Source organism: Apus apus, chromosome 14 (genome assembly GCF_020740795.1).
Source record: "Apus apus isolate bApuApu2 chromosome 14, bApuApu2.pri.cur, whole genome shotgun sequence".
Lineage (NCBI taxonomy): Eukaryota > Metazoa > Chordata > Aves > Apodiformes > Apodidae > Apus > Apus apus.
In genome coordinates this window covers 11,941,960-11,965,899 of record NC_067295.1, presented here as the reverse complement: position 1 = coordinate 11,965,899, position 23,940 = coordinate 11,941,960, and the positions used below count along the sequence as shown (strand labels likewise).

The 23,940-nt window shown below is 37.5% G+C and overlaps 1 protein-coding gene across 1 annotated transcript in view; it reads right to left on the bottom strand.

Moving 5' to 3' along the window:
* Positions 1-23,940, bottom strand: part of USP7 (ubiquitin specific peptidase 7) — a 67,766-nt gene that overhangs the window by 12,407 nt on the left and 31,419 nt on the right. The window contains exons 3-20 of the mRNA XM_051632050.1: positions 19,056-19,254; positions 17,598-17,736; positions 16,786-16,874; positions 15,992-16,100; positions 11,589-11,719; positions 9,905-9,959; positions 9,303-9,383; positions 9,105-9,195; positions 8,201-8,283; positions 7,200-7,309; positions 6,227-6,383; positions 5,001-5,145; positions 4,283-4,413; positions 3,107-3,241; positions 2,813-2,914; positions 2,037-2,142; positions 1,564-1,656; positions 642-709 (exon numbers count right to left, since the gene is read on the bottom strand). Of these exons, the coding sequence (XP_051488010.1) occupies positions 642-709; positions 1,564-1,656; positions 2,037-2,142; positions 2,813-2,914; positions 3,107-3,241; positions 4,283-4,413; positions 5,001-5,145; positions 6,227-6,383; positions 7,200-7,309; positions 8,201-8,283; positions 9,105-9,195; positions 9,303-9,383; positions 9,905-9,959; positions 11,589-11,719; positions 15,992-16,100; positions 16,786-16,874; positions 17,598-17,736; positions 19,056-19,254 (2,024 nt within the window). The remainder of the gene's footprint in view (positions 1-641; positions 710-1,563; positions 1,657-2,036; positions 2,143-2,812; positions 2,915-3,106; positions 3,242-4,282; positions 4,414-5,000; positions 5,146-6,226; positions 6,384-7,199; positions 7,310-8,200; positions 8,284-9,104; positions 9,196-9,302; positions 9,384-9,904; positions 9,960-11,588; positions 11,720-15,991; positions 16,101-16,785; positions 16,875-17,597; positions 17,737-19,055; positions 19,255-23,940) is intronic.

Sequence of the window (23,940 nt, the reverse complement as noted above, 5' to 3'; positions counted from 1 at the left end):
TACCTGACAGTTCTGCTTTTTAGCACAGAAGTGTGTGTGCTCCCCTGGAACCACCAGAGAGAGCAGCATGACTGCTAACAAAAACCACAGTTAAAAATCCAATTCCTTCTTCTTATTATAGCAAGAATTTTCCCTTGGCAAGATCTCCATCGTCAGCGCTCAATAAATACAGCGCTTATAAAGATTTGCTATCTCTGTATTTGGGCAGAAACACGTGAGCAGACTAAGTCTTTTGTTTGGTGACTTAGGGAAGGAAGGAGAAGGTGCAACATTTTCTTAACTCTGCTGCCTAAGGGGGGCACTGAAAATACAACAGCCAACGTTAGCAGCATTAGCTCCTCTCACACTGCAACTCTGAGGATACACACTAATTTAGCCCAGTAAAGCTGCTCATGTAGATCTTCATGTAGAAATAATTGGTTTAAAGCCTCACACTTCTATTTGTTTAATTTTAAATCTGTTTTGAAGTTAACTACCTGTTGATACTCTCTTGCGGCACTGTAGACTTCAAAGCTAAAGGTTACAGAGTGTTTATGATTTATAAATTACCTTTTTTATGAGAAGCCTTTTTTTAACCAATAAAGCCTCTAATTATAGCACATAAAAGACAAAAATGTTACAAAAATTTCATCAATCCAAACCTCATAGAGGATAAGGTTAGTTTCTTGTGGAAATCCTGCTCTCTCACACATAACTGGAAGCAAGTCACCTATTGGAAAAGAAAAGGAATGTGAAATGTGGTGCACTTTAACTGCTAGTGAGACTTCCTGCAAAAAGAGGAGAACCTATTTTTCTGCCCTGGTTAAATAGTTTTTAAATGCCTAAGAAAAAGAAGTCTTAAAGCTCCCCTTATTGCCATTCAACTCAGATGCAGACTTTGAGTTTCCTTCCACCTAATATGAACAACAACAAAAACACATGCAAGGCCAACCAAGATCAACGAGGTGAAACAACACCTCTGCTTCCCCCCAAAAAATTTTTCTCGTAAAAAAAATTAAGACAGCTAAAATACAGAATTAGAAAGCATGTACAAGTCAACAAAATGACAAAGTGAAGTATTTTTACTAAGTGGACATTTGCTGAATTCTTTAAATGGACTCATATGAAAATGAAAGCTCATGCCCAATTCAGTCTGAGGTGCTGCTCTCAGGCTACCAGAGTGAAAGCCATACTACTGCAGAACTACATTCCAGAAAAATAACTTGAAATAGGAAGAAAAAAACCAAACAACCAAACAACCCATAATCTGGGGAGCAATATCAAATCACAAAGCTTGACAGCAAGCTTGAAACAGCTGCCAGTGTTCAGCAACACCTGGTAAACACAGCAAACCTGTAAGAAAAGAATTAACTGGCAGGCAATGGTGTACTAAGGCAATGGCAGAAGTTTCACTGTCACAGCATGGGAGGGAAAACTACCAGGTGTTGGGAGAAATTACAATTTCTTGCTGTGGCCTACCTTTGATATCAGTGATAAAATCAGTATTAGAAGAAAAAAAGATATATAATCTGTTGCCTTTTAAAAGTTCCAATTATAATAATGACATTGAACTTCAGAACTCACGTATTTTACAGGATATAGGTGTGTAGATATGTCCACAATAATTCAAACTCCGAGTCTTCGGATCATACATCTTCAGAAACAACATTACATCATCTACAAAATTAGGAATCAAGATTTAATTTTAAGGCTTGAGTATGTCTGGAAAGGAAGTGGGGAAATCACCCAGGTATTTTTCTTTAAACAATAACAAAAGATGTGACTTTGATTTATTAATTTGATTAATGCCCTTAAAATACAGATTTTTTTATATACCAACTTTATGTACAATGCAGTGATCCTAGGAACATGTGAAATAGGGCTTGCACTAAAATAAATGAAGGAAAAACTGCACAAGGAAAATTAATTTCAGCACTGTGGTTTTTATGGATACATCAATCATGTGATTGAAAAAAGGGGCACACAATGTTTTCTGAGACACACGAAAAGAAAAGCCTTTTGAAGTCACTCACTCGGGTTTTAGCCTTTATACTTACGGTCTTTATCAAACTTGGGTAATGTTGCTCCAGTAGCAGCCATCTCTGGATCTACTGTTTCCAAAAATATTGTCCATGGATTTTCATTGTCACTGAGCTCAATCATCTATGTAGAAAGATGTGGAAGAAGAAAAAAAGCCTCTGGAGAATATAATATAACCAAATATCTCCATTTTCATCAGATACAAGAACTTTATGACATTCTATGAGTAGGAGAATTACTTTTTTTTAGTTGTGAAGAAAGGAAGTTTATGAAATTTATTAAGAGAAGCAATGACAGATATAAAAATCAAAAAAAGGTTTTAATGAAACACAAATGATCAATTTTATTTATAATTGACCTATTTTTTTTTCATTTACAAAATCTACCTACAACTGTCTTTATTGTGGCAAGAAAATTACTTCACTTTAGAAGTAACAGGACAGTGAAATCAATCACTGTTTTCTGCTGTATTTAGACACACTGTTTAACATTTGAAGCAACACATTCAATTAAATCCTGAGGTTTTGTCCAAATAATGCAGGACTCAGAAAGACACTTCTGTTTGAAATCTAATGTTAAAATAATCATCATGCTTTTTTCATGGATGAAAAATAATGCGCCACAACCCACCCTCTTGTCCAAATCAATCCACTAAACCTGAAGTCTTCTCAACTTTACCAGCTACAGGTTAAATTAAAACCCTGAAAAATCTGAAGTCCCAAACTGATTATTAAAGAGAACAAAAAACATGGGTGATATACAGAAATTCTGTCCCCTATCAATGAATATTTACCGTTTTATTGCCATCTGCTTCATTATCTAACATTGCAGGTCTTTTTGTTCCATTACTTCTGGCTTGCATTGGCCATAATCTGATTTGATCCTGGGGAAATCCCTAAAATAAATAAAAAATGTGACAGGAAACAAACAAACAAGGCTAAGATACTTTTATTAAACCTGAACAGATCTTCTATTTTAAAAGGTCTACATTATGACTGCTGCCAATACCTACAGAAGACAAAGACCTTGAAACAACCATAATGTAATAAAACAAATGCATACAGATATTCTGCTACAGAAAACTTACCATCGTTTGAGAGAGATTTTGAACAAATTCTGTAAGTGTGGAGTTTTTCAATACTTTGAAAACAGTGTATTTCACTTTTTCTTCATCATACATATCATTGCCTTGGTGTCCACAGAACTGATCCTCTGCCACTATCTGAAAAATTACATGTAAAGATTATTATTGATATTAACTCAGCTGTACAATGTAACACCTTCTCATGATGCCTCACAGTGCAACAGCACTGGCTCTCGGGGTAGTGGTTTGCTGCCAACACTGTGTTCTCATGAAGAAAATTTGCAAGTATACAGATTATAATGAAAAGATTGTGATTGATAGTCAAATCAGTGTAAGTAATTAAAATACACTAATTCTTACAAATCCTGAACAATTAAAAACCAGTTGCGCTTAGATCCCAATCTTGGAAACATGTGCTCTAACAATCCTGGCACTTCAAAAAAAGGCTACATAATTATTTTACTGGTGCAAAGAGGCTGGCCTGAAATGTTTCCCATATCTCCCACAGCTCTGTTAACAGAGAGACAAATGGTGCAACTCAGTCTCTCCACTGAACACCGTGTAAAGCAGTGTAAAACAAGCTGAATTTCACTGATACCTTTGCTTATGAACATGAGAAAGAAGATGCAAGGAAACATGGAGACAAATGGAATATGGGTTCTATTTTCTTCTGCCAGATGGGCTCTGGAAAGAGCCATAAACAGGGTTCCTTAAGGCAATTCATAACTATCTAGTCTATCTGCCTTTTCCAAAAAGATAATTGCAAATATAAGCACTCTCTCCTTCTGCTTCTGCTTGATGAGCTCAGGTTGGCAGCAGTCCAGGCTCGCAGCCTATGGCTGGATACATTCTAATTTTAGAAAATAAGTCCTGAAGGAGACAAAAGTGTGGTGGCAAGGCAGCCATTTAAAACACCCTGGTCACTTTTCTTTCACCTGAACATACTATTTTTACTTGCAAAAACATAACTTCTAGAGAAAACAGAAACTTCTGTAACACCCAGAACTGTGTTTCATTAGGATGCGTTGCCTGTGTAAATACACTTGCAAGCACTAAGATTGCAATTTCACTTCCAAACACAAATTCAAAAAACTGAAAATCAAGGTTTGCCATGGGTGGTTCAACATTCTAAATTTTAATGGTAAAGTAGTTGTAACTTGATCTGTATCAAAAGCTGACCTGCACTTGCATATAGAGGTGAGCTTCCTGCCTCTCCTTCCTCTTCTGAGCTTCTATCCTCTTCTCTTCTTGTAGCCTTTCTACAAGTTGCTGAGGAATATCATGATCTGTGACAGGCTGTAAAACTTCACCTAGAAAGGAAATTTTGTGATGTCACTTCAAGATTTACATCAAACAGGGTTTTCTTCATACACATTTGACTCCCCTCTGATTTGAAGTCAAAACCAGCTTTTTTCATATTTTAATTAAAAACGTGGCTTAGTATGTTTTGGCAAAAGAAGCATTTTGTATCCCAAGCCAAAATGTGCTACTGTCATGAAATACATATCAGGCTTCTGAATTAAATACTCAATTTCAGGATTAACAAAAATGTCTATCACCACTTTTTTTCAGTGTACATATACCTACAAATTTATAACCTGAACTAACTTCCATACTGAACTTAGTCCACTAATTTTTGCATCCTATCAACCAATCAAGACTCAAGCACTCTGCAGATGCACAGCCCTGCCTTACAGTGCTAAGACAAGGAGGCACCAGATTAGAACATACTTTCCAAAAATCAGAGAAATCTGGTTGATCCCACGTAGTCTGTACATTCCAAATGTAACTAACAAAGCCCCTTTGCATAAGAAGACAGTCAACAATTTGGAAGTAAAATATAGCCATGAACTCCTGTATGTAAATCTAACTTGGAACACATGCAGTGCATACATACTTAATTTGGATTCCCTGATGTAAACCAGCATGTAGGCATTGGTGCAGTGCCTGACTGACAAGTCATCGTCATGACCTCCATAGTTGTGTTCAATTGCTTCTTCCTTTGTACACCTCGATACCACATCATCATCAAATTTACACCACTAGAGAGAAAATTTTTAGATAAATATCATTTCACACACCAAAAACATGTTCTTGAATGATAAATTGATTCTATTTCTGGCACATCTTTCAGGTCTTTGAAGTAACTAGAACTGCTTTTCAAGCAGCATGAGCTTAAAAAAAGAAATCTAGTTCAGTATAATTTGTGCTACCTGCTACTTGTGCTCAGTGTAAAGATGGCCATAAATACCAAACCTTTACTGAAATATTTCAACATTTTACACTGAATATCAAAAGGCCCATAATTTTTCAAATAATTTTTTCTTAAGACTCTTACTCAAATAGCCAACATTTTTACAAACTTCAGAAAGCTTATTTGTTGTAAAATGAAAGTGAGGCACAAGTTCTCTAGCAATCATTTGTACATTTAAAGTAAATTACAGCACATTTTTAATTAAAACAAAGCCAATTAAGAATGAAAGACAAATAGCAATAAATTTAAAGTGAAATCTGACCTCTATTTTTACTGTGAACACTCATGTACACACAAAACCAGACAATTCAAGGGAAGAGGCACCTGACCTATAAATGTCCAATCCAATCAAGTTACCTAAACCTGTAACACTGGGACTTGCAAAGATATTGAATTTCTGAGTCACAGAAATATTTGAAACATTTATATTTGCTTCAGCATAAAGTCAGCCTAAAACAAATGCTGGATCAAATTTGATTGCAATAGAACTACACACACAACTGAAGGGATTCCTTAGTTAAGTCTTTTGCCAAAAGCCAATAGCAAAGATGAAACTGTTCCTCTTATGAAGGCAAGTGATTCTTTAATGCCTCCAAATACAGGCTCCTCTCTAAAGAGCAAAAACTAGACAGGAGGGCTGCTTTTTCTTCTTGAAAAATCAAAGTCAGTTTCTCAAACAAGTTAGAATAGGTGTCAAATGAAAAAGTATTAAGAACAACACGGAGAAGTCAAATCCCTGTGTGATGATGTGAGTGTGCCAGAACACTTTTCTGTTAGGGAATAAAAATTTAAAAAGATTTGCTCATTATGAAACCTGCAAGTCCGTATTTGCAAAGCACAAATATGTTCAGGTGCTTTTCAATACTCACCTTGCCATCCCCCTTTGGATTTAAGTAAACAACATAATGCCCGCCATGGTTATCTCCACTGTGTACTAGAACTGCATGAAGAATGTAATTGGCAGGATCTTTAGGATCTGTTTTTTGCAAAAATTCATCTAGTGGCAGTTGTTCAGGAAACTCAAACCTAGGTTTGAAAAGAATTAAGACAGTTTTATTGGTAGTTAAGACAGACACATGCTATTACGCAGGACATCAGCACTTAACTCCTGCAGCAAGATGCAAAACTGAATGAGTTATTGTTACAAATCCAGGATACACTGGCAGATTTCATACTGGTTCAATATGGAATAAAAATAATCTTCATTAAAAAAAAAAATCTTCATAAGCACCTAGGAAACATGTCTCAGTAACAAGGGTAACAGCCCTTTACTGAAATAGTGCTGCTTTGAATTCACTGTGTCGAGGGGAAAACTCAAACCCATTATTTTCTAGAGACAAATAAGAGTTTTTTTAGCACAGGTACCACAGGACTCAAACACACTTTTGAAATGTCACTCAGGTGCTGCAGTCTCATCTTCTCAGTGCGACTGAAATTGCTGCAATACAGATTTAGTTCACAACACTGCATCTCCTTGGAAAACTCTACTTACAGTGAGTGGGAATGGAAATAGAGGGAAATAAGAGGAGTATTCCTTCATCCTACTCTTGTGGCAGCCTACAGGAATCTACCAACTTCTCACAAAGTACAAAGAATGTTCCACAAAGCAGAAAAAGAGACATTCACTTGCTTCATATGCAAAGCAACAACTACAAATTACTATTTAAGTATTCAATTTGTAATTCAGAGCCTTAATATTCAATCAGTGTACCTTTTGGGGACCTCTGATATGTGCCACTGCACACACCTTCCTCTATGAGTTGACTCAAAAATAGGATTTTGGCAAATTATGTTTTATAAAATACATTAACAGGTCCAAATTCTACAATGAAGAAAACTTACCTATCATTTATCTTGATGTTTTGGTCAGTCTGAGGATCATACATAAATCTCATGAGCTGTAAATGTAATACTGGTGGCAATGTCAGGAACTTCACACCTTTCTCTGCCTCCTAGATATTTAAGAAGAAGCAGTGTTGAAATGGCAAGATTTTTAGTAACTCAAAATACTTGTTTGCTGCAGACATTCCTCCTATGGACTTTTATTTTATAGGCTTGACAACACAATGTGCACCAGAGAATGTTGAGAATATTCATACCAGCACACAGGAATATCTCACTGTATTATGAGCAAGTTACTTGTATAAATAAAATTTAGAGAGAATATGAGGGAGAAAACTCATTTTTGATCAGTTAAGAATTTTGTGCTCACTGTATTGTACCAACAAGTAATTTGGCTACCAGCCTGTACCTTCCTAAGAGGAGTTAAAGAATACAGAGAAGAATGTTACTCACAAAAACAGGTGTATGGAAGCTGCAAAATAAGCTTTAAAAACCTTTGGTTTACTAAAAAAGACTTCAGCTTCCTATAGTGGATGCAGCAAAGTGCAGCTGAAAAGCTCAGAAACATGTGCACACACATGTATGTTTGAAATTCCATGGGCTCATTTGGCATTCTTGATGATACAAAAATGATGCCTCTAAAGCTACTTTTAGAGCTATCCTGCTTTTTTTACTAGACATCTTGAAGAACAGACCACACTTAGAGGCAGAGCTCCTCAGTCTTCAGATCAACAGAGAAGTTAACCATTCTAGTCACTTTTCACAGGTATAAAAAACAGAACTCGGTGCTGATTAGAACATTTTAAAATCCAGGCTTCATTTTAAGAAACCTAACAGCAATTAAGAGGAGCTATGTAAAAGCTGTCTAGGGAGAAAAATCACCAAAATCAGTTGATACAACCTAGAACGGGTTTTACAACATTTTTTACTACTCTAGCTTTGTTCAGTTACTTTATCAAGGACATAGAAATAAGATTTAAACCAAATAAAATAAAAAATACCTGCAAGCCATGTTCTCCTGCATCATACTTGTTATCACCATCCAACTGCTCCACTGCAACATAGTCAATGAAGGACTCAAAAACTAAATGAAAGGAAGATTAGGGAGTTGTAGAAAGAAAAATGTAAGTTTAGTCTAGTCCAGGAGCTTAACAATGTATTAATCAGGTAACATATCAAGACATAAGAGTTTGTCTTTTGATATTTGTCTTTATTTTTAAGAAGTTGTATATTGCTTAAGAACATCACTAAATGCACCAAACTGAAGAGGCATACATAAAGAATATCAACAGATTTTAAAATCACACAGTTACAACAGCCTGCCAAATCTTCTATTCCCACTTTGCAACTGTTAAGTCTCAAGCTAGATGGTTCTGTTGGCTGGATTCTTACACGGCCTTTCCAAAGTCTTGCATGCCAAGTTCTTGGTAAAGCAATGACAGGAGACCACTGTTATGCTGCTGTGCTATATGCTAGGTAATTGGTTGGATCTTTTTATCTCCTTATTACTATGGTCAGGTCTAAATAAGAACCTCATTTCTTCCAACTTCATCTTCATATAGAAATTATAATCCACTCTGACAGCACTGCTGTTATTACTACAGCACAGTATGCACCACGAAATATCCCAAAGTTCTTATTTTTATTAAAAGATATCAGTGAGGGCATTAGGGAGGAAGGAGCAGGGAAGGGAAATAAGAGAAGAAAAAAACAAAGGTAATGTAAGCAAAAACATTTTCTGCAGAGTATGTTTTCAATGAGGTGTCAAAGACACTCTCCTCTGAAATTCAAGCAAGGATATTTTGAAGTGCTAAGCATCAATAAACCCATATGAAATCAACAGGCACTAAAGATATCCAACATGCCAAAGCATTTGATTGGTGCATATCACAATGTGTCACTTACTATTTTTCTTTCCCTTTATACTTAGCTGGATGTCATAATAATCTTCTATTCGTTCAGATCGATAGTCTACGTGTTTGCATTGGATATAAGACTGTAAACAAAAACCAGAGTATTTCATCGTATACAAGTAACAGCTAATTTATATATTAAAATTAAAACATTAAATACTAAATTAAAGAAGAAATAATCAATACATACCACCATCTTCCCTCTGAACAATTTAGGAATAGTGCCTTCTACACATGTGCCTTTCATTTTATTTTCCACATTATCAAGCAGCTGAAAGAAAAATGAGGGTTTTTTTACAGAGGATAAACCTGCAGTTTTTTAATTTATTCATCACACAGGGATGACAGCTTCACTGATTATACTGTAAGTCCCTTGCTTAGAAATGAAATGTTAGTCTATTTGTACTGTATCTTCTTTCTAGTCCTTTAAATTCTCCTCTTCCTCCTGAAAACTGCACTGAGGACTACCCTGCTATACTACTTTGAGTCTAGAAAACCTCCCAACTGTCAGGATGCATTTCCACCTTCAAAACTGTATACCAGCATACCTGCCATTTATTTTCAACCTTCCCTTTCCTTTACAAATTCCTCACCCACAAAGGCCACAATTAATCCTATTCTTAAAAACAAACAAACAAAACAAGGCAAAAGCTCTACATCTCAAGAGACCAAATTTAAACTAACAAGTGCCACCATTACAAAGAGTGTTACTGAGATATATTCTGTACACACACAATATCAAGAGACAACATTATGCATCACAGATCAAGAAGAAATAATATAAAAACATACCACTCGACATAACTCCTGGACATCATGTTGCATGAAGCTGTCTAAAGTTTCCCACCTTTGAAAGGCAAATTAATACAAAATTACTATATTATGAAGAAAGCTTACAGCTTAAGAAACATTTTTTTTATTTCTTTGCAGATCAAGGATTTAATACATAGCAAGATGTAAAGATTCTGACATTTGGTACTGGCTGATGCACAGGGTTTTTTAGTTCTGTAGCATTTACTTGTCAGTAAGAACAGGCAGTGAACTTGTGGGACACTGGCAGCTGTTCTGCACCCAGCTGCCTTCCCTCTGTGCACCTGGGGACAGGGACTGAGAAGGCAGCCAGAGCCAGCCAAAGAGGCCAGGGCCAGGCTGTTGCTAGCAGAAGAATACTTCCAGTCTACAACCCACTCTCAGTTCACATCAGAAAAACTCTTAGGGCCTGGGAGCAATTCAATGCTATCAGAAAAGTTTCTGCAGCACTCTTCCAGCTGCCTCTCTTCTGAGGGGCCTTCAGGCACAGTCAAGTAGCATTCAGGGATTATTGTGGCATATGAAAGGAAGTAAATGGACTTGTAGGAAATACTGGCTCCTTCGTGCTCATCTCAACAGTTAATCCTGGATGCACAGTAGCCCCAAGGATGCAAAGAGGCTTCCTGAACTGTCCACATGCAAACACACTCGTGTGCAAGGAGGGGTGAGAGCAACAGTCTCCAGAGGCCTGGCAGTGGAGGTGGCACACTGCAACCAGGGGGTTCAGTACTACTGCCTTAAATAAAAGAGCAGGGTGTTTTTGGTTTCAGTGTGAAACACTTTCTCCTATTAACTCTTTATCTCAAGAATGCTTTTTAAATTTCAAGTCTCTGAGAGCTCTTTCTGCAACACTCACTCATCACGCCCAGCCATGTGAAATAAGCCGTGTTTACCACAGGCTGTAGCTTCAGCACGAGGAAAAAAAAAAAAAAAAGAATCAACAGTCAGTGGTGTTATATTCTATAATTCCATGTCCAGACTGGAAAAAATACCATACCAAGCAGTGAACTGGATACTGGGCAAAAATGAAAATAAAAAGCAAGCCTATTTGTAGACATAGATGAAAAAAAGGGAATGGCAGAATCAGGAAAATCCAAATAATTATTTTGTGTGTGTGTTCTCTGACACCTTTACTTCATTAACTCCTCTTAAGCTTTAAATCAGGAAACAGAATACAGCATTGTTTCTAAATTGTGCATAGGCAAAAAATACAAACATCTTTGATATGCCAAAAGAAAATGTTACAAAAGTCATCAACGTAGAACTAACGGTATGTAAATGCAAATTACTGCTATTTCTCTAAATTTAGTACAGATTTAAATTAAAACAAGACTAAACACTACCTAACCTGCGATTTTTCCATAATTTAGTTAGTCCTGAATTTTACTTCTGCAACATCATAGAATTTTCTGTTAACAGGTAAATTATAACCTTTCTTCTAACAGTTGTGTTTGTACACCACTCCCCTCAAAAATCTGACTTTTGGATCAGCTGTTGTTAATACTGGCTATAAATAAAAACCTGTCCAAGCAGACTAAGAAAAGTTAGCAATTAACATAATGCCATTTAACACATCTTTGCACCTCTCTAGAAATGGCCTGATTTAAAGAAAAGCTTTACAAAGCCTCTAAAAGCCCAATAAACAGCCCGAAATTCTGAAACTTACCCAAAAGATTTTGTTAACTTTTTAGTTCCAACAGGTTTGTCACTATGTTGCAGCTCATAAAACACTCTTTGCAATGCTAAAGGAACACTTTTGGATGAGTCATCTCCTTCCGTGGGCATCATGTACACAGCCTGAAAAAGCATTTAGTTCAATTAGTATCTAAGGAAAAGCTTATTGCTCGTATTGTTTAATGCATTCTTTCCTCTTCAGAGGATTCCTTCATACAACTCTACTTAATCATCACCCCAAAAGAGTCTGAAAAAAATCTTGTACTGCAGTGTAAAAACATTAATTGTCTGGAATCACTTTTCTTAAAACACAGTTATTTCAAAAGATGCCGTTCAGTTATTTCATCTAAATAGTTTCCTTATGTCACCCTAGGAAAGGAAATGCACTAAAGCATTCAACACTTTCCAACTTACCCTGCCTGATAAGTCTACACAATCATCACAGTAGGACCATCTATACTGATCAACACTATAAGCTTTTGAAAAATCACTGCAGATTTGTGCTATAGCTTGACTATCTGTGAATGTTGTCAGAGGGAAAAAACAACCCCATGAATAAACACACAAAAAAACAACCACATGAAATCATATAAAGGGAAACAAGTGAACAAAACCAGAAATGGTCCACACATAGAGAAGGACTTAAGAGGAAGCTTTGAGATTCCCTGATGCATTCATTCCTACTTAACATCATCATTGTCTGACATTTGCAATGAACTTAACAACTCAATTCACTGATTATAGTGATCTGGGAAGGACTGAGAATAAATAAATTACACAAATAGACCAAACAGGAACTTGAAGAGTTCAATAGGTACTGAAACAAAATTCACTTTTAAAGCAGTGTACACCAATATATTTAGGGAAAAGTAACAGCAAAAACAGATATTTACAGAGAGATGCTTATTTAGAAAGGATTAACATAAAAAGAAAACACACAATGCTAGAATGAAATTAGGTAATAACACATGAAAAACTAAAGACTCCATTATTTAGTAGCATATGAGAAAATAACCTGTTAAGAAACAGAAAAACTGCCAGCTGAATTTTTTGCCTGTGACACAACAAGGAATTACACACTCCTGCAAGTGAACTGGATCTCTCTCACTTGGTTTCTGCATCAGCCTAGATTTCAGAGGTGTCCAGGACCTCTAACTTACCGTGTCCTTTTATCATCAGCAACAAGTTTTAACTGTGGAAACTCAATAATCCCTCATGTCATTATTTTTGCCAATCCATTAGGCTAACTACCTGGCTAACCTGGAAAAGTTAAGAGAAAAAAACCCCAGTATTTTGTCATGCATCTTCATCAGCAACTTTCTTAAAGAGTTAGCACTGCTTTAAGAGTTGAGAGTTTATAGTGATTTAGTCTGGAAGAAAACTGTGCAGGTTCTGAACTCAGAGGGGCACCTGGGCCTAGCTGCCATTGAATAAAAACTCTAGGCTTATTTCTTCTTAAATTCTAAGTGTTCCTACAAAGCAAACATTTAACACACAGCCTTTCTCCTTTTGTTTGTGTACGTAAGTATGATTCAATCACTTTTCTCAAAGCTTGAGTGTTTTTCCAAGCTAAAACAAATCACTTTTCAAATACAACCCCTTAAAAACCTTTATTTTTGTCTTATCCTCCTGAACTCTGAAAGCCTGACCTCCTGATCAGTGTGAGGTATTTTGATCCATTTGAAAAAAGCAGCATCTCTCTAACTTAGAACCTGAGAAGTTCCCTCAGGAAAACACGAAAGAATGACAGGGACAAGGTAAAATTTATTAGATTGATCAAGGAGAGCTAGATCAGGGAGAAATGTACTGGACCAGTATTTATGTTTATAGTATAGTTATATGAACACTCTGCAGCGAGGTACAGGGACTTTATCAAGGGAAGTAGCAAAGAGTTTCAAAATGGACTGGATGCAGCCACAAGTACTGACTGGCTTGGGGCAACAAGGACAGACACAGGAGGACTCACGTGATGTGGTCCAACATCAAATACGGATCTACTCAGGAAATTACAGCCATCCTTTGCCTGTGTGGACTATATTTAAGCAGATACGCTCTAAAGAGAAAGTTCTTTTGCTTTATTCTCTGTCACTGAAGCCACCTGGTTGCTAGTAAAGGGAGGTCTCATTTCAAATACCCAAGAACCTCCCATCTGTTGTCTGGATACCAAGCAAAGAAGAAAGGACATCTCCACTGATCCCCACCCATGCTCCACCAAGCCTGTTTCTCCGTAGGCATGTGCTCGCCTTCAATATTGATCACTGCTTCCCCAGCTCCACTTTTGACAGCAACTTCTCTGTTAACAAAGCTCCAGATAGCAGCAAGAGAAATAATGATTTCTTCTAAGTAAGGGGGATTAATAGATATAATGAAATTTTGCCCCCTCCCTGGAGGAGTCCAAGGGCAGGTTGGATGGAGCTTGAAGCAACGTGGTATAGTGGGAGGTGTCCCTGCCCATGCAGGGGGGTTGGAACTGGATGATCTTTCAGGTCCCTTCCAACCCAAACCAGTCTGTGATTCTATGATTTATTATTCCATGAAATTGGTGACAAGCAAACTGAGGAAACCAGACACTTTACTCAGTTTTAAGAGAAACAAGTTTGCTCAAAGTGAAAACAAAAATGCTGTAGAAATTCTGTTTTTCAGATGAGACAACTACTGATTCTTCCTTATGTGTAATAATGGCAACTGAGTATTAAAACTGTCTAAAACTGTGGCTGCCGTCTGCTCTATTTATTGAGGCTCTGAAAACCCAAACAGTGAGCAGAGAATGGGACATTTCAGCTGATGTCCAGTCATGTTTCCATAAAGGAAGCTAAAGTTACCAGCTACTAAATCAAGCTTTCCCATATGGTCACTAGCTGGGTATTAACACTCCCTAAAAGCTGATCTTTATTTGGGGCTTGAGGAGAGTACAGGAGAATGCCTGAAAAGGTAAGTTCAGTTGCAACAAATCTGTATCACCAAAAGAATTTCTTCTTCACAGAACAAGATTACTTCATGGTACATATTGATTTACTGACTACAAGACGGTCTTGAAAGGAATTCCCCAGTTGGATCAGATGTAGCTATTATAAAAACACATTCTTCTTTCAAGAACAACATGAAGTTATCCAAAAAAATAAAATGCACAAACATTACGAGCATTGAGCAAAACCAGACACTTTAAAGAATGAGAAACCAAACGAGTAAAATATATCTCCTGCAAAAATGAAACTAGTGCATTATGCAAAACAAGCTAAGTATTTATATCTTGTACATGGTATTGGAAAGCTCTCAGTTACAGTCCACTGGAGTTCAATGTGCTATTTTTTGCAATGCCTCAGAGTAAGCAGTACATTGCAAAAAAAGAAAAAAAACCCACTCAACTGGGACACTTTACAGTGATAAGTGTAACAATGATAAGATGGTGGGAAATCTTAAAGACAGCCAAGAGTAGGTATATTAAAAAGGGACATTTTGGAAAAAAGAAAGCTTAATGGAAATGTAACAACTAGCATACACAAGAGAAAGTAGAAGTCAGAACAGTTCACTTTCACTAAATGACACACAATAAGCACAGGAATGTGCAGAAGCATAAATTAGGATCAATAGGACACTCCAATAAACCAAATCATGTCAAGTTACATTTTTTCCACAAATATATCCTCTCTTCCAGATAGCCACATCCAATATAAAGTCAGCATTTGTTTTCATCCCATTAAGGCCACTGCACTATTTTCAAATGATAAATTATATAGTATATTTCATTCTAGGTTTGGATGAGATATTTACTGAGCTGATATTTAAAACAGTTCTTCCTTCCAGCAAAGAAATAACATCTACAGTAAGCAAAACACACAGGAATGAAGGATATATAAAATGAAGCTGTTTAAACGACTGAAATTATAACACTTTCCATCTAAAGATGCTAACCATAATAATATAAAAGTCAACTGCATAATATAAATTTTAAGACACATTAACTACATAGGTCATACATGTTTATCTTTTGACAGTGTTTATGGGCTGAGAGGTCATAACTGACTTCTCTATTTTAACTATTTCAAGAAAGGAAAATTACTTTCACCTCATCTCCAAGATGCAGCATTTTTATTTTTTTTAATACCAACACTTCATAGCAACATTAACACATGAGACAGGCTAAGGAACACCACTTAAGCTCAGCTCTTCACCAGGTGCTCTGTGTGCTTTCACAGACATCAAGAGCCTATGCTCAACAAACTATAAAAGGAAGCTTTCTGCACTCAGCATCAAGTAAGATGTGCATCACTAAGTAAGTTGTAATTTCTCCAGGAGGACAAAGGAGGCACAAGGAACTGACAGTTCTCTTTTCAAGCTTTTATAAATATAACATACTGGATATTTCAATTTGCAATCTCATTTTCTACTAATTACCTTTCGTAGTTGATTTGTGAAAAATAGAGTCTGTAACAAACTGTTCATGTAACAAGTTGCTCCCTGGTTCTTTAAGCCAACATACCCTGTGTGCTTCTTTGAATCCCACCTAGAAAACAGTTACTAGTTAAAAACAAGACAGTTTTAACTATTAAAAAAAAACATTTGTTCTACAGCAGCACTGCTGGTAGATATCAGCTACTCTTCATTATTAAGGTTCAAACAACAGGCTACGCTTCACTACTGCCTGCCATGAACAACAGGCTTTGCAATTAGTGCTTGGTGGTTTTTTTAAAAGGTATTCTATATGGCAGAAAAATTATTTGCCATGAAGTGTACTGGAACCCAGAACTGTACTATTAAGGAAAGTCTGCATTTCAGGACAACCCATTTAGTTAAGTGACATGAAGTAGAATGCTCAGATGATGCAGCTTTAAAACAACTGCAAACCAAGGCAAGTTAGAAAGCAGAGCCATGTGAGTGTGTCTGGAATCCTGATCAGCTGAAGATCTGAAATGCTGAGAGCTAGATTTGCAGAGGTGTTAAATCACAGCTCTATTCATACAGAATCTGAAGTTCCACAACATCATGTTGACTAATGCAAACAGAAATTTAACTTATACAAAAAAACTCTGACTAATGAAAAATATTTCCATGTGAGAATTCATAGATTAAAGGTGACAAAGTGAGAATGTCTAATGAGAGCTACCAATTAATAACAAGTTAATACTTGAACAATCTCAAGCAACATAATATCACAACTAAGAATTTTATTTTTAAACTAAGATACTTACGCCACTCCATGTGGAGCATCTGCTTGAACATAAACTTCAAAAGTAACTTTGTCCTCTTCTATAAAGCCTTTTTCAGGATCAGTAACTTCCTGTAGAACAGAAATTACACACAACCATGAAAACTGGATCTTGCAACATGACTATATCCTGTTAGACAAACTTAGCTTCCACACCTGAGCTAAGAGTAATAATAAACTGAAGACGAAAAACTGAAGGACAGCAACAAAGCTGTTTTTCAGCTTAATACACTTCCATTCTTTTTTTTTAATGTCTCAACACAGGAAACTTGTTCCTGAATTTTAAGATTTTGCAGTACTATTTCAGTTTTCTGTGGATAACAGGGTCAGTAATCAAAAAGCTCTGCTTCTTCTGGACAATATTCCAGCCAGATAAAAAACTATGGGCCAAATCTTTGAAAATGCTTAAAAAACTTTCTCAATTCAAGATAAGCATTGGTGGTATTATGAGGGCATTAAATATCTGTACACATACAGAAAGAATGCCTGGAAATACAAGAAAACTCATGCTGCTTCAGAATGTCATTGACTATTACATAGTGAAAGCAAAAAACAAGCATTCAGATACACAGAAAATAAGGGAATATTTAAATCACAACAGAATTAAAAGCAATCTACAATAATTAAGTAGAGGAATTTACAAGAAATTGAAAAAGAATCTTCATCAATGACAGAAAAAAGTAACAGCTTGGAAAGAAAAAAACCCATCTTTTCTATAGGTACCTCAGTATTCAGGAGTGCAAGCTCAAAACTGTCCCTGTCTAGTAACAGATTAATATATGCCCAATTACTTACACTCCAGGCCATGAAGTTGGAAAAGCCCCAGTCATTTTCCTTATGAAAGAACAAGTGACTAATTCGACGACTGAATGATTTTTCATCATCCTTGTAGTTTATTATCTTGAGAACTGCTTGTGCATGACAAGACCATGACCTATAAATACAGAAGAAACATTCAAAATTCATTCAAAACCAAGCTTTTTATAGTCATTAAAATAATCTTTGAGTTAAGGGGTTTAGGGACATTATTTTCCCATGTATGAATTAATATTTTTTTCCTGATTCAATGTTAAGGTTTGTTTAATTGTTATTGTGGGCATGAATCCCTGGGGCTTTCTGAAGCCTTATCATGAATGTGAAGCTAGAATGGAGATTTTCTTAGGGCAACAGTGTTGTTAAGGAAGTGCTGAGTGGCAGTCAGAGGTAGCAGTGGTTTAAGAAGCTAACTGCTCTCTAAGGTGAGCTGTTTCTAATCTGCTTCAGTGCAGATGGGTAGGCCAACTCCCCTCCCACAAGATTAACTCCCCAATAGTCAGCAGCACTTCTTTATGACCATTTCTGTTCAAATGTATCCCATCTGTGCAAGACAATCAGACTGAGTATCAGTTCAGACAAGGTCACACAGAATCACAGAATCCTAGGGGTTGGAAGGGACCTCGAAAGATCATCTAGTCTGTCTCTTGCAGTGCCATTACTGCTTGCTTAGCTCCACCAGCTGCATCTTGGTTGATACTTTTGAAGATCACATTATACTTTTTATGTGAACCCACTTCTCCTGTGACTGGTTAATACACTTTCAACTTTTTTGCCTTTTGCACTAAGCACTCGCCTTTAGATTACAATGATGGAAAAGGGCAAATTATTATTCAGAGTGAACTAAAAGTTGCCTGAGATTTGGTGTAAGAACGGGGTTACCCTACTGGAAAGGATACCTATGAAGGGTCTTGCACTCTAGCTGGATAAGCTGCAGGAATGCCCCAGAAATTTGTATTTCTCTTTTTAAATTTCCCTATTATTTCAAACGTGGTCAAAACCAGCCAATTTTGATTTGCACAGAGGACTCCAAGCACATGTACATGTTCATAACCCTGAATGAGTGATGAGCTTCATTTAAGGAGATGACCACCTCACACACTGCTCTGCCTCAGCTGCTCACAGTTACCTGCTGACAGGCTTTACAGGGCAGGGTTTACAACTCAGCAGGGCCAAGAAGCCTGTTAGTTCATCTCATCTCCAGCACTCAAACAGAAATATATCTAAAATCTAACACAATCTTGTAGCTACACAAGCTACTTTTAGCTCTCCTAAAGAGAGCATTACTCTGACATTTAGAAAGATGGGGGTAAAGGAGACTCAAACCTTTCCTAGGACTCTTCTCTTGCTAGGTCACATTTTTGTAGCTGTTTGTGTTTCTTGCAATACAGATTAACTAGTATCAAATGAGGACTCGTACAGCAAATGAAAGGGTCTTACGTGGAATCAGATTCAGCATTGCACTGGAGGAAGAATCCTACACTTTTTTGGTGGGGTCTGTCCGGGTAGAGTCGTGGCATGACCATGATCTTCCATGGCAAGTTCCGCACAAAGCAGGGGGGGCTGAGAACGGACTCGCTCAATCTGTTGAAGCGCTCAACTGTAAACTGAAACGTTGCTTCCGATCGCCAACTTGTATCTGCAGCACACACACACAATTATTTGAGAATCCTGATACCTTCTTCACTCTAAAATTTCATTTTTCAAAAATCATGTAATGTGCGCATGTTTTATGTAGTGTGATATTGGATGCAACCAAAAAAACCCCAAGCCCTGAGAGGCACTGAGCTCCTTAGCAACTGAAGTTTCAATTTTTTGTATTTTGAAACACACTGCAACAGCATTCAGAAAAACAGAGCACTGACAGACCTGTTCCTTTTGAACACTATTTGCTTAAGTAATTCTTCAGCACTAGAATTTGCTACCACTCCAGTTTCATCTAAAGCAGCGGCTGCAGCAAGACAGACATCAGTTGCTTCACAACATAAATCACAGCCCACTCTAACTCTTCTGTGTTGTGTAGTATCTTCACAGCCCAGTTACAGTCAGCAGCTTGCATGAACCAAGATGTGCATCACAGTCTGTTGAACTGCCCTATTGATACCAAGTTACCATTTGGTTATTATCCACTTGCTACAGTGTCTTTTCAAAACAGATGATCCCCATGGTTGGCTGGTGGGTTATTTTAAAAACTCATACCAGTTTGCTGTAGACTAGCTCAAGAGTAGGATCCTATACTCTTTGTGCTATGTGAAAATTAGATTTTTGGTGGTTAAAGTTAAATGAAGTTAAATGTGGTTTCTTTAACTTTTTTTTTTTTTTAATAGCTTATTTTGACACAAACTCATACTGCTTTCTTCCCACATCCCCAGTTCTTCATATACCACAATCTGTTCTGTTTCTGTTGTACACAGCTATAACAGGGTGCTGGAGACTGCAACAGCTTCAGGAAGGCACAAGACTGAGCTCTCTTTATTGTGACATGCCTCATATTGCCTACAGGGAGGAAAAACCTGCATGAAGTACAGAGTATGCAGGTGATGCTCCCCTCCTTTCCTGAGCCTCTAACTTAACATCTGTGCAACATGGCAAGATTTGCTACGGACACAGGAGGTCTGAGCAGCACAGAGGGCAGCAGACAAGGTCAGACCACTACTCTCACACCACCTGTGGGTGATGCACAACCGAAGCAGATGCAACATGTGCAGTGACACCCAAAACCAAAAGCACTGAGGTACAACATCAACAAGCCAGAAATGGGATCATGAAATTATGTGACAAGGCACATAGCACACTACAAATGTGTTAGTTCTGTACGTGCAAAGCACCCATTCACTCAAAGCTTTGCATGGCAGCAGAGACAATGTTTGTTTTCTTTTAAAAACAGGTGAGCATTGTTTGCTACTTCACTTAAAATGGTAACGATTATACACATCAATACAGAAAATGTACACATTTTGTCCACAACTGAAAGGGAGCTTTGATTGATGTCACTCTTTTCCCTTGCAAAATGTTTTTCTTTACAAGCAGTTGTCCTACTTCTGATCTTGGTAACACAGCTGATCTTATTTGTGTATGGTCTGACAGCCCTAAGCATTCCCAGTTATCTCCTGGAAATAATAGCACCACAGCAGAAACCAGCTTCCTCTCTCCACTACACCTGCAATGACCTTTGCATTACCCTGTGCTGTCACCTTCCTCAGCAACAACAGAGTTCAAAGAATTTTCTCCTCTTTTTCCCTACCTGTCAGTCTAGCTAACCAGCAGTCTATCACCATCTTAGACATTGTTTCCTACCTGTTCTATCTTCTCACTGTCTGTTGACAGAGTAAAGAGCTGGTCTCCTGTGACCCAGAGCCAGACAGGCAGCAGCCAAAGGAGCTGTATGCTCTCAAACTCGATTCACAGGCAGGATAAATAAAAGAAATCCATGAACACATGTAACAATTTAGAAATCAGTCTTGCATCATGCATGTATCAAACTGGCTCAAGAACACCACCCGAGTCATGGTCATCATGATCAGTGCTTCTGGGCTCAGTCTAAGCTTTGAAAAATGAGCCAGCCAAGTTGGCTTTTGGCCTCCTTTGCTGCAGCCTGCAGAGCACTTCAGCAGGAGGACGCAGCAGCGCTGCTGCGCTCTCAGCTAACAAAGGCAGCCCACGCAGCAGCTGCAGAGCCTTCACAGAAAGTTTGCCTCTATTTCTTGATTTCTTTTCAGGAAAGCCTGTGCATGAAAGCTCACTGAGAAGGGTACTCAGTAAAATATTTGAGCAATCACTAGTCACTACTCAACAAAAATGCAGCCTTGTAAGCGGTCAACCTTAAAATTGAAGTTTCTTTAAAAATACAAAACACAATCCTGAAAAATAATGGCCTTCCTTTCCTTCCAGAAAGCCCATGTTTTTAGCAAGAGTAATTGATCAACATACAAATTATATTAAGTTTATATCCAAGTTTAAATAGTATATGTGATGATTATTCTGAGCACAAATATATAAAACCTTTTTTCAGTCAACATGTCCACCAGTTTCCAATAAAAGGCAGTAACTGGCAGCAGGATAATTAGCAGTGACTGGCAATTATGACTATAAATCCCTGAACGACAAATATGACAAATGATTCTGAACACAAGGTAAAAAGAACAGACCCACCTGAAAATGCTTTGTGAAGCTACATGCAATTAATTATATTTGCTACATGGAAATGATTTTTTCACTGATAGGACTAATATCACATTTAGCACCTTGATATGACAAAGAACCTTCAAATCAGATTTCTAAATACAGAACATAATCCACTTTAAGACTATAGTATATATTTAAGTGTTTATGTCTTTGAGAAAAGCAGATTTCTTTCTTCTTAGTAAATGTTGCTACCTTTAAAGTACATTGAGGCTACTAAAATATTCTGAACCTGAATTATTAATGGAGAAACTGGCTGAATTTTCTATGAATATTTTAATAACGATCCTAATCCAGCATGCAATGCTAGCATGTGGCTAAGACTGATGCTTCCGAAAGCCTCCCAGCCTCTGCAATTCTTCACAGAAATGAGACTTCAGCAGGTAATTGCAAAGCTGTGAGTTTACATTTAGCTAGAGACCTTCTGTTTGAACTTTAACTTCTACGGGAATTTATTCTATGTGCTGTTTCAAATACTGATGCACTTCCAAACAAAATTTGATCAGGACCCTGTTTTCATTCTTGTTTTCATTTGCAGAGGCTGCTACCCCAGCTCACTAAGCTCGCTTCCTTGAGTCATTCCCTGTACAAAGCACAGCACATTCCTTCAGCTGGTTCTTTTTAATTGCTAAGATATCACACGTAGCAACAAGAGGTTCTAGTCAAACCCCTTGGGATCACACAGCCTTATCTGTTGGTGGTCTACTACTGCCCCCACTTCGTGTTCTTCACAATGCCTGTGGTTAGTCGCCTAGGAAAGGGGATGAGAGCTGCACTTTTTTCCAGTCTTGTCAGTCATTTCTTTTTGTGCTAAGCAGGAAGAACAAAATCACCTCAGAAGTTTCTTGAACTCAAAAATTGAGCAGCAAGCTGGTTTCTGTGATCCAACTGGAAGCATCAACCTTTTACCCTACCCTTCTCCTCTTTTCCCAGGAACTATCATACCCATCAGGATTTTCACTGAAGAGGTATCTAAAGTCTCTTCATGCATTCTTTATCAGCTCAGATTGGTCTCACTATGAATAACAGCGATGAAAAACAGAGCATGTTTATCAAAGAGATCAATGTCTCCCTCCATTTTTCCTACCCTTGTGCATCTCCAGGCTGTCCATTATATGTCTACATCATGCTGCAAGCCAGGATAGCAAGAGAACAAACAGCAAGAGAGCAATTGAACTGCTGTGTACATAATGCAACAGCAAGCAACTAATCTGATTTACAAGACTTGGAAAAGAAGCATCATCCACTTACATGATGCAAGTCTTCAGGAATGTTTTTGCAATTATAACATTTTGCAATAACAGTATTTTCTATCTGTGTCAATGCTGAGCTACCACAGCACCAAGACACAGCCAGACACTCCTTATTCAAATGTGATAATGAGAAATTATTAGAGTATTGCTTAATAATCACATGTTAACCCTGCAAGACATCCCACAGCAGAACAGACCAAAGCTCCTGACCATACTGAAAGTCCACCAAGAGATGAGTACTAGCATAAACACAGAAGCTTTCACAAGCCTTTTGCCAAATACCTTCAGATACTGCTCCCTGCCACAGCACCTTTATGTCCAGTTCTCTGAGGAGTCAAATATTTGGTAAACGACAGCAACTGTTTTACAGCAGCTGTTTGGTTAAAAAGTTAGTACGATTCTGAATGAAGAGGTGTAGAACTGATTACTTGCCATCCTCAATACGGCCTGAGGTCAATCATTAAGCCCCTTTTACTTAATTTATGCAAGTATACTCAGACCAGATCCTGGATGAATGTTTGGTCTAATTGACCAAGGTGTAATCTACGGGCTGTACTGACAGCAAACACCACCAGGCTTCCTACTTAGGAACATTGTTACTGAGAAGTTCAACAGAGCTGTCCTGACCAGGCAGTGCCAGCACATGTGATCTTCTCCTGCCAACCTCCAAATACCACAGCTGGACCAAGACATTTTAAAATCGTTTACAGATAACTTTATTGTAGTCAAAAAAGAATTCCCTATTTCAGTCTCAGCTAGTTACTCTGAGCAAGAAACCAAAGGCCCCTGAATGAGATCAGGCAATCAGACAGAAAAAAAAAAAAAGAGAAAAGAGAAAAGAAAATTACAGGTTAAACAGACCTAATCTTTGCTTCATTGTAAGAATCTGA